Raw genomic sequence first — 13144 nt, 5'->3', positions numbered from 1 at the left:
AGGCTAAACTGAAACCAGGGAACCAGCACAAACACAGAAAGGGTTTGAAAAATGAGTTAGCAGGAAAGCTTCTAAGCAAAACATATGTGTATAATTGTCATATACACTTATGTAATTAATTAATTGAAAACCAACAATAGAAAATGAGAATGGCAACAACTCTTCTTATTTTAGGTTTCTCTAAAGCTTTTTCCTTGACTCTGATGTTTGATGATGTATCAAATTCAATATGTGGATATAGGTAATATTTTTACAATATGTAAGTAAACTTACATTTTGGTATACATTTGTATACCAATAAGAATTTGCCAGTGTTTTCATGAGAGTGCAGCAATATGCCAGAATCACAGGCACCATTTTTAATCATAGACTAAACCTCTTCTAAGCTGAAAATGCAATCCTAAAACAAAACATAGATTATAATAGGTTTTCAGGAAATCGACATTATCTCTTACAATAGAAAGCAACCTCATAAGAATAACAAGCTCATTTGGTAACAGAGTGCCTTTCTAACTCACCCCCAATGTGAGAGCTGTATCTGTATAGTTAATCCCAAAAATATAGTTTTCAGTTACGGACCAATAAAAAATACCAGACGATGTATTTGCAGCATTATTTTTTTTTTTTTTTCTGTCTTGAGCTGCCCAGCATTTGAACCCCATTCTTAGTAGACTGAAATTCCCCTTGTTTGCATCCTAGAGGGAGAGAGGGCCCCAGTTCCTACTATTAAATCAAAAGAGGACAAGATATTTCTTCCCCACTGCCTGATTGTTTAGGCAAGTCACCTAAGTTTGGCCAAGTGAGTGCTGTATGGTAGACGCCTCGACAGCAATGACTTGACTTGACCATACCCTGAGAAATACCCTGTATGACAGGCACACCTGAATATTTGTTCAGATTGCTGAGCTAGGGAATACAAATCCAGGAGTGGCCAATCCACATATCCATTCCTTATATCTGAGGAATATGTCAGCCCTATCCAGTCTGGGATCAAAGCCTTTTGATTTAGGGTAAATGGAAGTTGCCAGGCAGAGACTGTTAGGGGGATGGTGCTAAGTGAAGATGCTATAGAAACTGCATGCTTTTTGCAAGTCGTGCGGTCCTCCTGCCCAGCCTGCCACCAGTGGACTCTCCCCAGTATGTAAGGCCCCAGTAAAACCCCATGACTTGTATGGGGCTCTGGGTCTCTTCTTTGGCCTCTTGAACTTGGTGCCATCCCCACTGGAGTCAATAGGGGTTCAGCACAACAGATGTTCCTACTGTCTTTCAATCTAGAAGATTGACTCAAGGCAGCGAGCCTAGTTACTGGACAGTTTGTGGGTTCTTCTGAACTCCTCACTTCTGCTCTTTCTCCCTTAGGGTTTACTATTTTTCTAAGCCTGGCTCTTCAGTCTTCCCTTTTCATAAGGTCTTTCTTTAATGTTTAAATTAGCTGAGGTTGGAATTTGTTGCTACAACCAGGCTGACACCCAGTCTAAGCAAATCGGTCTAACTCTTCTCTCTTGTTTGCAACAACTCAGTACTGGAAAGGTGATTATTTAATCTGAGTTGCCTTTCTTGAAATTTCTTACAAGGCAAAATAAGAACTTGCTGATGAAAAAGAATATAATTTCAAAGAGTCAGGGAGAGTTGATGAAACTTTCTAAAAATGGAATGGAACCCTTAAATGGGTTCAAAAAGCAAAAGGAGAGAATGCAATTTTAAAAGCCTTCATGTCAAAGCAAATGCCTCCAAACCCTGGCATGACAGACTCTGCTCAACTTCTGTTTCTCAACCAGTGGCAATCTTACCATTCAGCAGACATTAGCAATGTGTGCAGACATCGCAACTCGGGGAGGTGGGGGTGTGTTATCAGCATCTGTTAGGTGGAGGCAGGGATGCTGCTAAATATCGTGCCACATACATGGCAACACCCACAACAAAATATTATCTGATCCAAAATATCAATAGTGCCAAAGTTGAGAAATCTGCCTTACACCATTACCTCTCTTTAAATCATTTTTCGTAAATATTCCACAGAATTTGAGTAACTTTCCCATAGTCCATTTGGGAAAAGTATTTCCCAAATACTCTTTATAATTACTTCTGAGGCCCTATTTCTACTCTAATGTTAATAAAAGAGAAAAATCTCCTAACTCATCACTTAATATGATCCACCTAAGAACTACACAGATGGGAAAGAACTGAAAAGAGCAAATAAGCCAAAGGAATGAACATGTTCAAAGAGCTACAAAGGCCCAGGAGTGTCTAAGGGAATAACAAGACATCCAGGGCAAAAGAAAGGGTTGTGTGCATTGTCAAGAATTTTGGAAAATGAAGCTTAGAAGGAATGCTATGACCAGATTTCAAAATGTCTTAGACACCACAGCAATCTAGATTTTACTCTCTGAATAACAGCATTTTTAAAGAAATAGATTTTTAAGTGGCGTAGAGAAATATGTTGTTTCTTAGGAAAAACACACTGGTGATCATCTAACATGGGCAGATCCTGGTGACAGGGAAGGCAGTTGGAAGACTGTTTCAATAGTACAAGATCTGGGGAGCAGCCAAAGGTGATGGTAATGTGGATGAAGAGCAAAGACCAGAGAAAGGTTGACACATATTCTCAGGATTTGCCATCCTCTCCCTGTAAAATGAGCATCATTTAGCACTGTGAAACATAAATTGAAGGCTATAAAAACTGTCTACATGAGTTAACACACCTGTATTCATTTCCAATGTGTATCAAAAGAAAAACATGGCAGCATATTTCAATGCATTAGAGAACTGAAGGCTCTACAATGAGAATGTATGCTATTTAAGTAATTTCTATATGACTTCCTATATATATATATATATATATATATATATATATATATAAAGTTTATGATATTACCTGCTCCAGAACTTCTTTATAGGTAAAGGTTGCTTTAGTGTTTGTAACAGGACTGTCATAGATGATAGCAATCTTATCCCCTTTACCGTTTTCAATATGACGATCAATGGCATTATAACAAATGTTAAGCATTCCTTCCACAAACCTGAAAAATAATTGAAAAGTAAAAGTGAATGATTGCTTTAAAAATATATTGTCACTTAACAAAGTTATTATATTTCTAGTTTGATAGAGCTGGCCTTAAAACAACGTTTCCTAGTGCATTCTATGACAAGTAATGATAGCTGTAAACTAAATATTTAAGATGGTACACAGTGTACCATCTAGAGTATAAAACTAGAGTATAGAGCACCAAAATCAGGCTTTTTACATAGATGAAATAAACTGTATGTAAGTGCAGTGCAGAGGCATCGGGGATTATGAAAGGGCAAATGGCAGATGTGTGACTGAAGTTTTGGTACCTGCTGCAAATAGAAAAACTTACTGAAAAATTCTATTCTGCTTTGAAATATCTATATGTATTTTTTATTTCAGTTAAATGTGATGTCTTCAATTTCACAAAGAATATATAAGCTCTTTTCTGCATGTTTGAAATGCGTCATAATTTGAATAAAGAAGGGACATGCATATAAAATATTTATTTTAAAAAACCTTTGCAATTCAGTGCTTTTCATCTCTTAATTGATCAATGTTTTCCTTTGAAAACACAGAAATCATGTAGATACATGGAATAACTTTTTAGGGAACTATAACTCATTTTCCAAAAGAAAAGGCTTTACATATACCACATTTTTAGTAAAATGGGAATTAGAATAAAATTTCTTCCAATGTCAGACTACCAAATATAGTAACAATGCAAAGTAACAGGAAAATATATTGAAGCAAGTAAAAAAGCTCTTGCTAAATAGCTGAATATCACTTTCAGGTATTCACTCAAAGAGCCCTGTGTGAAATGAAGCTTTGGATTAAAAGCAGCTATAGATACCGTGGCAGCATTAAAAAATAACAGCCACAGAGGCCAGGTACAGTGGCTCACACCTGTAATCCCAGTCCATGGGGTTGGGGACCCTGCTCTAGATGACACTCAAAACCCGTTGTTCTACTCTGTTTCATTTCCACTCATCCAACTTCACAACTCCAGCTGTACTGATTACAAAGTTTGCAGTTCCTTGAATTCAGTCAGCTTCCACTTCTGTGGCTGTCCTTCATTTTACCACCACCCTCCCCAAGTAGTTCTTAAGCCCTGTGTACCTGTGTACGTATCTCCACCATAGCACTTATCACATAGCTTAACTTAGAACATTGCTCCACTCAGATGTTTCCTTCATTACACTGTAATCTACCTGAATGCAGAGACAATGTCATATTCTTCTTGTAGTCTTACAAAGAGTCTTAAAGACTACAAGAAGAATATGACACTCTTTTAGATCCTAAGATTACAAGGAGAATATATACAGCACTTGCCATGTATTAGTCATTCAATATTTGTTTGATGAATGAATGAATGAGAATATGAGTAAACTTTCAAGAAGCATAGGATTTAGAACCCAGATAGGGTAACTAGGGAAGTTTTTACTCTCCATTTTAAAGTCAAGAGAATAGAGATAAGAATCATACCCAGGACACATGGTTAGGAATTGGAGAAAGCCATCCCTGAAAACCAAGTCTAGATGTCTAAACTGGTGTTATAGTTGGCAACATTATATTCACTCATTCACTTATAGATGATTTTATATTTTTCTCTGCTCCAGTTCATTGCTTCTTTTCTCTGTCACCTGCATTCTGCTGTTGAGCCCATCCCTGAGTTTCCATTTTCATTATTGTATTTTTAAGTCCTAAAATTTCCATTTGGTTATTTTTTATATATTTCACTTCTTTGCTGACGATTTCTACTTATTTATGGAAACTTTGTAAAAAAAATTGTTTTGAGTGTGTTCATAATTTTTCATTGAAGCACTTTTATGACGGCTGTTTTAAAATACTTGTCAGGTAATTCCAAACTCTGTATCATCTAAGTGCTGGCACCCACTGATTGTTTTTCTTATTCGGAGTGAAATGTTCCTGATTCTTGCATAACACATAATTTTTGGATCTTTGTATAATGAGTAAATCATATCTAGACACCTCAGGTCTTATATTACAAGACTCTGCAGATTATTAAATAATCTGATTTAACATACGCTCTTTGGGTGATGGTTATGCTGAAAGCCCGGACTCCACCAATAAGCAATATATGCATGTCACAAAGCTGTACTTGTACCCTCTAAATCTATAAAAATAAAAATTAAAAAATAAACAAAAATAATAATCTGATTTAAATCTTCTGTTTTACCAGGTCTTCTCTGACACTGTACTGGTGGGCAGGGAGCCACCTCATTACTACCAGGCACAGGTGTAAGTCCCGATTAATCTCCAGGTTTCCTTGACACCACTTCAGCTGGAGGATGGCTCATGAATGATGGGTCACGGTAATAATTCAGGCTCCCAAGAGCTTTTCATAACACCATCCTAGGTGAAAGGAGAAGGGCACTTTGTGACTGCTCCCCCATACCCTTCATGTCCTCCCACGTGGCTGGGTGGGAGGACCTCCTTACCTTCTTACCGTAGCCAGAATGAAAGTTTCAGCTCCCCACATAAACTAATCTGACCCCACCAAGGGAGGAGTCAATGTTTGGGGCACCTTGGTACGCCCTGGCAAGAGCAGAAGTCTAGACTCTCCACCAGGTCTTTACTAGTAAGGATGAAATTGAGGCCACAGTATTTTTCTGGAGTGTTTGGCTGGATTAGGACAGCACTCACCTAAAAGTTTTCTGTCTTGCTATGCTGTCCCTTTCTTGGTTCTGTAGCCAGGGAGAGAAAGCTTTTATTGGGGCTTTTTAAAATCTGTTCCTATTGGTGCTTCTGGGTTGCCAGCTTCTTAAAAACCCAGTGTGGGTTACAAAAAGAAAGAAAAACAGAACCCAGGGAACTCATTGCCATGCCATTCCTCACATCGCTAAATTTGCTAGCTGGTTGACCTTCTCTCTACCTTTCAGAGTCTTCTTATGTGTGTTTGATATACAATGTCCTAGGTTTTTTATTGTATTTAGAAGGAAGTATATTTTCTCTGTCTTGTCTTCAAAACAGAAGTCTCTAAATAACACTTATCAATCGTTTACTCTAGTCCAAGACTTCAAGTCATATATATTAACAAATTTAATTTTAAAAAACCTTTCCCTATGAAGCAGGTGTTATTATTAATCCCATTTTACATACAAGGAAACTCATGACAGCAACTTGCTCACAGCAGTCTGATTACAGAAGAAAGCCCTTAAACATACAACATACTTCTATAAACAATACTCAAAAAACTTGAACTTGGAATTTTTTTTCAATTGTTGGCAACTTTAGAGTAGTTTAATATTGAAAATATTAACACCCTAGGATTTTCTTTTTTAAAACTACCTTTAGACAATTTTTTTTTAAAGTAAGAGTACCTTTTGGAGGAGGCAAAATTAAGATCCAAATGAGGGTAGGCTCTGCAGGCAATATTATGCAGAACTGCTGCAGGAGACAGCAAATCAGCATGGTCCAGAGGCAGTTACAGGTAATGAATCTACCAGTATAAATTGGCTAAGCTTAGAGACTGGTTTACTGTGGCTGACTAGACCAAGTGACCTGCGAGAAGCCTCCTAGCTCAAAGATTTGATTATTCTACTATGACGAGTTTCTTGTTTTATTTTAAATCAAATCATTTCAGTAAAGGTCAATTGAATGCCTTCTATGTGCTGACTCTTCACTGTTCCTTCTAAATACGTGGACAGGTTTTAAATGGTTTGTCTCCCCAGATTATAACAGTAACTAATGCTCACTGTAAAAATACTAAAAAATATACTTTAGAGTATTTTCTACTTTTTCTATATACAAACATACTTATTATATAGTTTAATCGTTTGCCTCTGTATTGAGGATAGCAATACAAGTTTTTCCCAAGGGCCTGAGGAATTCTCAAAAATTATGGTAATTATGGCATAATATTCCATTCAATGAATGGCTGTTCAATAATAAAATTAATCCTGTGTTGTTACTAATTGCCTTTCACAACATTGTCATTATTTTAAATGATCCTAGGATGATGTTTCTTGCAGACAAATATTGGTCACACTGCTTTCTAATTATATTAGCAGGCTAGGTTCCTACAATCAAACACATGCACATTAAAACTGAATAATCAAATTGCTTTCTGGAAATACTGAATTAATCTATATTATCATCAGTACTCCCTGAATCTAACATGAGCATCTAACTCCTCTCAATGCAGATAACTCTCAATCTTCTCCAGTTTTTTTTGTTTGTTTGTTTTTGTTTTGTTTTGTTTTGTTTGTGAGATACAGTCTTGCTCTGTTGCCAGGCTGGAATGCAGTGGCATGATCTCGGCTCACTGCAACCTCCGCCTCCCAGGTTCAAGCAATTCTCCTGCCTCAGCCTTCTGGGACTACAGGTGTGCACCACCAAACCCAGCTTTTTTTTTTTTTTTTTTTTTTTTTTTTTTTTTTGCAGTTTTAGTAGAAATGGGGTTTCACCATGTTGGCAAGTATGGTCTCGATCTCTTGACCTGGTGATCTGCCCGCCTCGGCCTCCCAAAGTGGTGGTATTACAGACATGAGCCACCGTACACAGCCAATCTTCTCCAATTTGAAAAGTGAAACAGTTTCAATTTTGGTTTCTTTGGTTACTAGTATTAAGCTACACATATCCTCCCCCACATATGTTCCTCACACCTTCACCTGCGCCCATGCTCATGCACAGACATCACAGAAACTTTTCTGGGCCTAGAGTGTAACTTTCTGAGATGGGAGGAGTTTCTCCATAGAGGATCCTGTACAAGATTTAAGACTTGTGGAACACGAACAGGGCTCTATATGACTTCTGGAAAGTCTAGAAATCCTTTCTCATTGCCTCTTCTTCCTCAAACAGTCATAGGAAGAAGGATTTTAGTAACCAAAACCTCCATTAACTTACAAGTGAAAAAGGATCTTTATTCAGATTCTGAAATGTACTTCACTCAACTACCTATATATTGACACTCAGTTGAGCACATGTGTGTATATATGTGTGTATATATATGCAAGAGTATGTGTGTGTGTGTGTGTGTGTGTGTGCATAAAATAGAAGAGAACATAAAGCCAGGGTATGGGGAGAGCATAATTTCGACATATTTAACAAGGGAAAGACATATTTGCAATATTTAAAGTGTTTGTACAATTAATAAGAAGAAACTTACAAATCCAATAGGGAAACAATTTCAGCATGATATCCACTGATGAAAACAAAATAAAAATGACCAGTAAATGTAAAAAAAAGATGCTCAACCTTATTAACAGTCAAGAAAATTAACATCAAAATTATAAGATGTCATTTGCCCCTCTGGATTGATATAAAAACATCATACATAGTTATAGTGAGAGTGAAGAGAAAACAGTATTCTTGTGTAGTGTTGGTGAGCAAATAAATTTGTTCAGCAACTTAGGAGGGCTCAAAATCAGTATCTATTAACATTTTAAATACATATTGTGCATCATTAAAAGGAATGCAATATATATGTGATATATACATATATCAATATGAAACAATGTCCAAAATTAGTTTTTTACACAGCCAGAGCAAGTTGTCTGTGTGTTTATCTATGTTTTGCATTATATAAGTGCACAAGCAGTATGGAAACATGCTTAAGAAAATAATAGTGGTAAACTCCAGGTAAGAGAAAAATTGGAGGGCAGTGATAGAAAGGGGATAGTCTATATTTTTATGTAATAAAACTTCTGAGTTATTTAAGCATGTGTGTACATACTGAATGGGTGATTTAAATATTTTTAAATAAAAATACACATTTGAATGGTCTACCTTGCTTAGTTTTTGGTTTAACTGACTCATCAACTTAATAGTCAGCATAATTATGATCAAATAAAAATATTTAAGTAAAAATATAAGTTTAAATTTTTCTTCTGGTAGAAAGAAGGATTTCTTCCACTTATAACAACATCTAAACTCAGTTTTATGAAACTAAAATCTGGGCCATAAAAATTTTGCTTCTGCTTTTTATTTTTTCAACAAAATCAACCTCAAACAGCTGAAAAGTCAATAATAAATGGCTACACAGAACCTTCAGATCACAAAGAGAAAGATGCTATCAATCATCATTCCTGCTGTCCACCATGATTTTGGTTGCCTTCCTTCTAGGCGTTTGTAAGATTGCACTTTCATACCCAGTTGAAATGAGGCATGGCCATGTCGCTTTCTGTAGCCCAGGGACTAACAAGAGAAGGAATGCAAGCAAAGTAGTCTCCAAAAGCCAGCGGGTACTTACTACACATCCTCCTCCCTGCCTCCTTGCCTCAAAGGCCAATGACATCCCACATGTTGACTGTACTGTCAGCCTATATCTGTGAGTAAGGATGGATGGCCTGGGGCAAATCTTCCTAATAACCCAAGATCAATTTGTCGGATGAGCGAGAAATATCTGGGCTATGATGTACTAGGAAGATTTGGGTGTTGTTTATTTCTGCAGCATATCCTAGGTTATTCTGAGTGATATAAAATTCTTAAGATCTATCAGTTTCAGCAAATTCAAATAAACTTTGAAATTGTCATATTTCATAATTTAAGAGGCAGAGGGATACATTCCAGGGCAAATGAAATGGGAAGAATCTCAGCTCCTGTAAATAAATAGTCACTACAGAAATGTTAGATGTCCTGGTAAAGAAGTCAAAGATGCACCTGCATCATGTGAGCTCTCAGAGACAGGATTGAGGGTCTCCCCAAAGCCATCTGTAAAGAAGATAGCTTTTAAAATTCCTTCTGGACTTCTTATTTTACATAATTTTCTATTTTCCCCTATAATCACACCTGTGAATAGCCACTGCACTCCAGTCTGGGCAACATGGCGAGACCCCATCTCAAAAAAAAAAAAAAAAAAAAAAAGGTACTTTTGTATTTGTCCTTGCCCTTTGCTCATTAATGCCTGCTAACTCACACCCAGCATAAAAGCCTGAACTCAGCCCTTTGAGAGAATCTTGCTTGAATCTGATTTGATCTCTTCTTCACCTTAGCCTACCCTGAGTCTTCTCTGTCTTTTCAAATATAAACTTCACCCATTCTATGTTTGACTGTGGCCTTGTTTATCAAATACGTGAGACTGAGGAATGTGTTTGGTTCACACATGGAGCTAAGTCAGTGAATGTATGTGGGTGTCTGAAGGGGTTTTAAGAGGCAGGGAGCCTGTCCTCCACAGTCTTGATCTCTGGGTGCCAGAAGTGGCTTGTAGCAAATGTTCACATGATTCTTCTCTTCCCATCAATTTTTTCATCACTGCCAATTTCCATCTTTCTCTTTTCTGAGAGCTAAAATGTTTTAGTTTAAATATGTATTTACTATTCAAATATTATAAAAAGGAATAAGACTGATACTGAAAAAAAGTCTTCTTTCAGAGGGAATGATAGCATTTTCTCAGAGAGTAACTGATAGCTTCTAATCTACAAATTTGGTTACTGAGCTACAGAAAGTTAAATTAGTAAAATCTAAGATGTTTCTTTCAATTCCACTATCCTCTCCCATTCCAAGAACAAAGCTTAATATATTTTTAGCAGTGTGGCCTATAATATGAAATTCTCAAAAAGTGCCATATTGCACTTTGTATGAAATAACTGTTGAAATCTTCCTCCAACACAACCATATTTAGTAGTCATAATGTTGCAACTTTATCTGTGCTCTCAGTCACTGATTTCTGCACTTTGCATATATTTATTACTAAATTACTGAAAAGTTCAGGTTTATATTTACTTTCTGTTATAAGCTTCCTTCTTAGAATAACATTACAATTTATTTCCTTGATGACCTCCCATATACAGGGGTCTTTATCACAATTTATAAATAAATAAACAATAAAACAAAAGCACTTCAGGCTCTTTTTCTAAAGTTAAATCAACCAAAGTCAACGTATTAGAAACAATTCAAAGATGAAGGCTACATTTGATTATCTATATATTTAAAAAGGTGAATATATAATCTTTATAAAAAATAATTCATTATCTCATAAGAAGACTACAACAGATTAGAGTCCCAAATATTAACTATAATAATTTTTCTATTCAAAAGTGTTTATACTGAATACATTTCATAATAATGTTCTGTTAATTAGACCAGAGACTGTGAAGGAAGGGGAAAAATTGTAACTGGGAACATGTTCTCTACTCTCAAAAGGAAGACTGGTTTGCAATAACTATGATAAGAAGCAAAATGTGGCAAATTTCCTGACAGAGGTACAAAGTAAGCATGATGAAAGCACAGAATTAGAAAGAGATTAATTCTAAACTAGGGAATGTAGTAAGGAGCTGATGGGTGTGAAAAGGAATGTAGTAGAGTGTTAAGGCCTGACCTTTGAGGCCAACAGACTAGAGTTCGAATCTTAGCCATATCATTTGCTAGTTATTTATATGACTGCAGACAAATTAACATGTCTATGCCTTTCTTTTTTCATCTATAAATATCAGGGGAAAATTTTTTAAAGAACTGTATCAAGACAATGCTATGAGCATTTAACACAAATTAACTCACTTAATCTTCATAAGGACTCTGTGAGGTAAATACAGTAGGTCTTCATTTAACATCATCAATAGCTTTTAGGAAATGGAGACTTTAAGCAAAACAATATATAAGGAAACTAATTTCACCATAGGCTAATTGATATAAACAAGTGTTAAGTTCCTAGGGCGTATTTCTGGTCACAAAAACATCATCAAATTTCTAAATAAGGACCCAAAACACTTCTAATATTAAACACTGAAATAAATGTGAGCTATCCATACATTTAAGAAAGATAAATAAGAACAGCTAAGAGCATTATTTACTGAATTATTCAGCTCAGGGTTGTGGGTGGCCGGAGCCTGTCTCAGCAACTCAGGGCACAGGGCAGGAACCAGCCCCAGACAGGACACCATCCTATCGCAGGGCACACTCACACACACACACACTCACACACACACATACACACACACTCTCTCTCTCACTCATACTGGGACCATTTAGATATACCAATTCACCTTATGTGCACATCTTTAGGATGTGGGAGGAAACCAGAGTACCCAGAATAATCCCACTCATACATGGGGAGAACATGCAAACAGCACACACAGACAGTGGCCCTGCCCAATAATTGGTCTTTTTTTTTTTTTTTCCACATCAATGTTACAAGAAAACAAAGTTGAAAAAAAATGCTGTTATTCAAGGACCTCTGACATCCAATAATCCTCTTTTACATATGAGGAAATTGAGGTAGAGACAAGTTTCCCACCTGAGGTCCACACACAATGAATGACACACTGGTATTAGGTGTTAGTCAGGCTCTGAGGCTCAACTATTCTGTGTTAATGTATCACTGTGAGAGTGTTCCATGCCTTCTATGATCATAATTTTATACACATTTTATTGGCTCCTTTCAATAACCCCATCAGACAATTTCTACTATCACACACATTAGCAGATGAGCAGACTGGCTAAGGTGAGTTAAGAAGGCATAGCTGTGCGGCCACAGGTAGAATGGGCAGGAGCAGGACACCAGTGGAAGGTGATCATTTATAGTGTTTTGAAACAATGAAGTGTGTTGCGATAACAAAGATGGAAGCAGGGAGGTGTTTGAGAAATATGGAATACTGTAAAGGGAAATTTTAGAGGCAAACAGGAAAAGAGCAAAGAAAACCAAAGAAACCAAAGTTTTACGGTTGGGGTCAGCAAACTCCAACTGACATGCCAAACTGGTCCACTATGTGTTTGTGCAAAGAAAACGTTATTGGAACACACAACTGATTGTGTGTATTCTCTGTGGCTGTTCTTGGTCTACAACAGCAGAACTGAGAGGTTGCAATGGAACTAGTCTGGCCTGCAAAGCCACATATATTCAATCTGGTCCTTAAAAGAAAAGCTTTCCCACTCCCTTCTCTAGAGCATCCCTGTCTAGTAATTTCTGTGACAATGGAAATGTTCTCTGTCTCTGCTGCTCAGTAGGGTAACGACTAGTCACATATGTCTAAGTAAATTTAAATTAACTAAAACACAAGAAAATTTAAAATTGAGTTCCTCCACCATAGTAGCAATCATGTGAGTGCTCAATAGCCACATTTGGCTAATGCAACTGAGAAACTGATTTTTAAAGTTTAATTAAATTAAACAACTTTAAATTTCTACTATAAAGACACATGTACACATATGTTTACTGCAGCACTTTTCACAATAGCA

At 36.6% G+C, this 13144-nt stretch overlaps 1 protein-coding gene across 2 annotated transcripts in view; it reads right to left on the bottom strand.

Annotated features, from left to right (window-relative positions):
* ACSS3 (acyl-CoA synthetase short chain family member 3) overlaps positions 1 to 13144 on the bottom strand; it is a 177376-nt gene that overhangs the window by 144343 nt on the left and 19889 nt on the right. For both annotated transcript variants that reach the window (XM_025402039.1, XM_025402038.1), the window contains exon 2: positions 2876 to 3020. Coding sequence is in view for 1 of the 2 variants with exons in the window: in XM_025402038.1 (XP_025257823.1) it covers positions 2876 to 3020 (145 nt within the window). In the remaining variant the exon portion in view is untranslated. The remainder of the gene's footprint in view (positions 1 to 2875; positions 3021 to 13144) is intronic.

This window comes from Theropithecus gelada, chromosome 11, assembly GCF_003255815.1.
Source record: "Theropithecus gelada isolate Dixy chromosome 11, Tgel_1.0, whole genome shotgun sequence".
In the NCBI taxonomy this organism is placed as follows: domain Eukaryota; kingdom Metazoa; phylum Chordata; class Mammalia; order Primates; family Cercopithecidae; genus Theropithecus; species Theropithecus gelada.
Note: the sequence above shows the minus strand (reverse complement) of the source record. Positions and strands in the feature narration are given on the sequence as shown.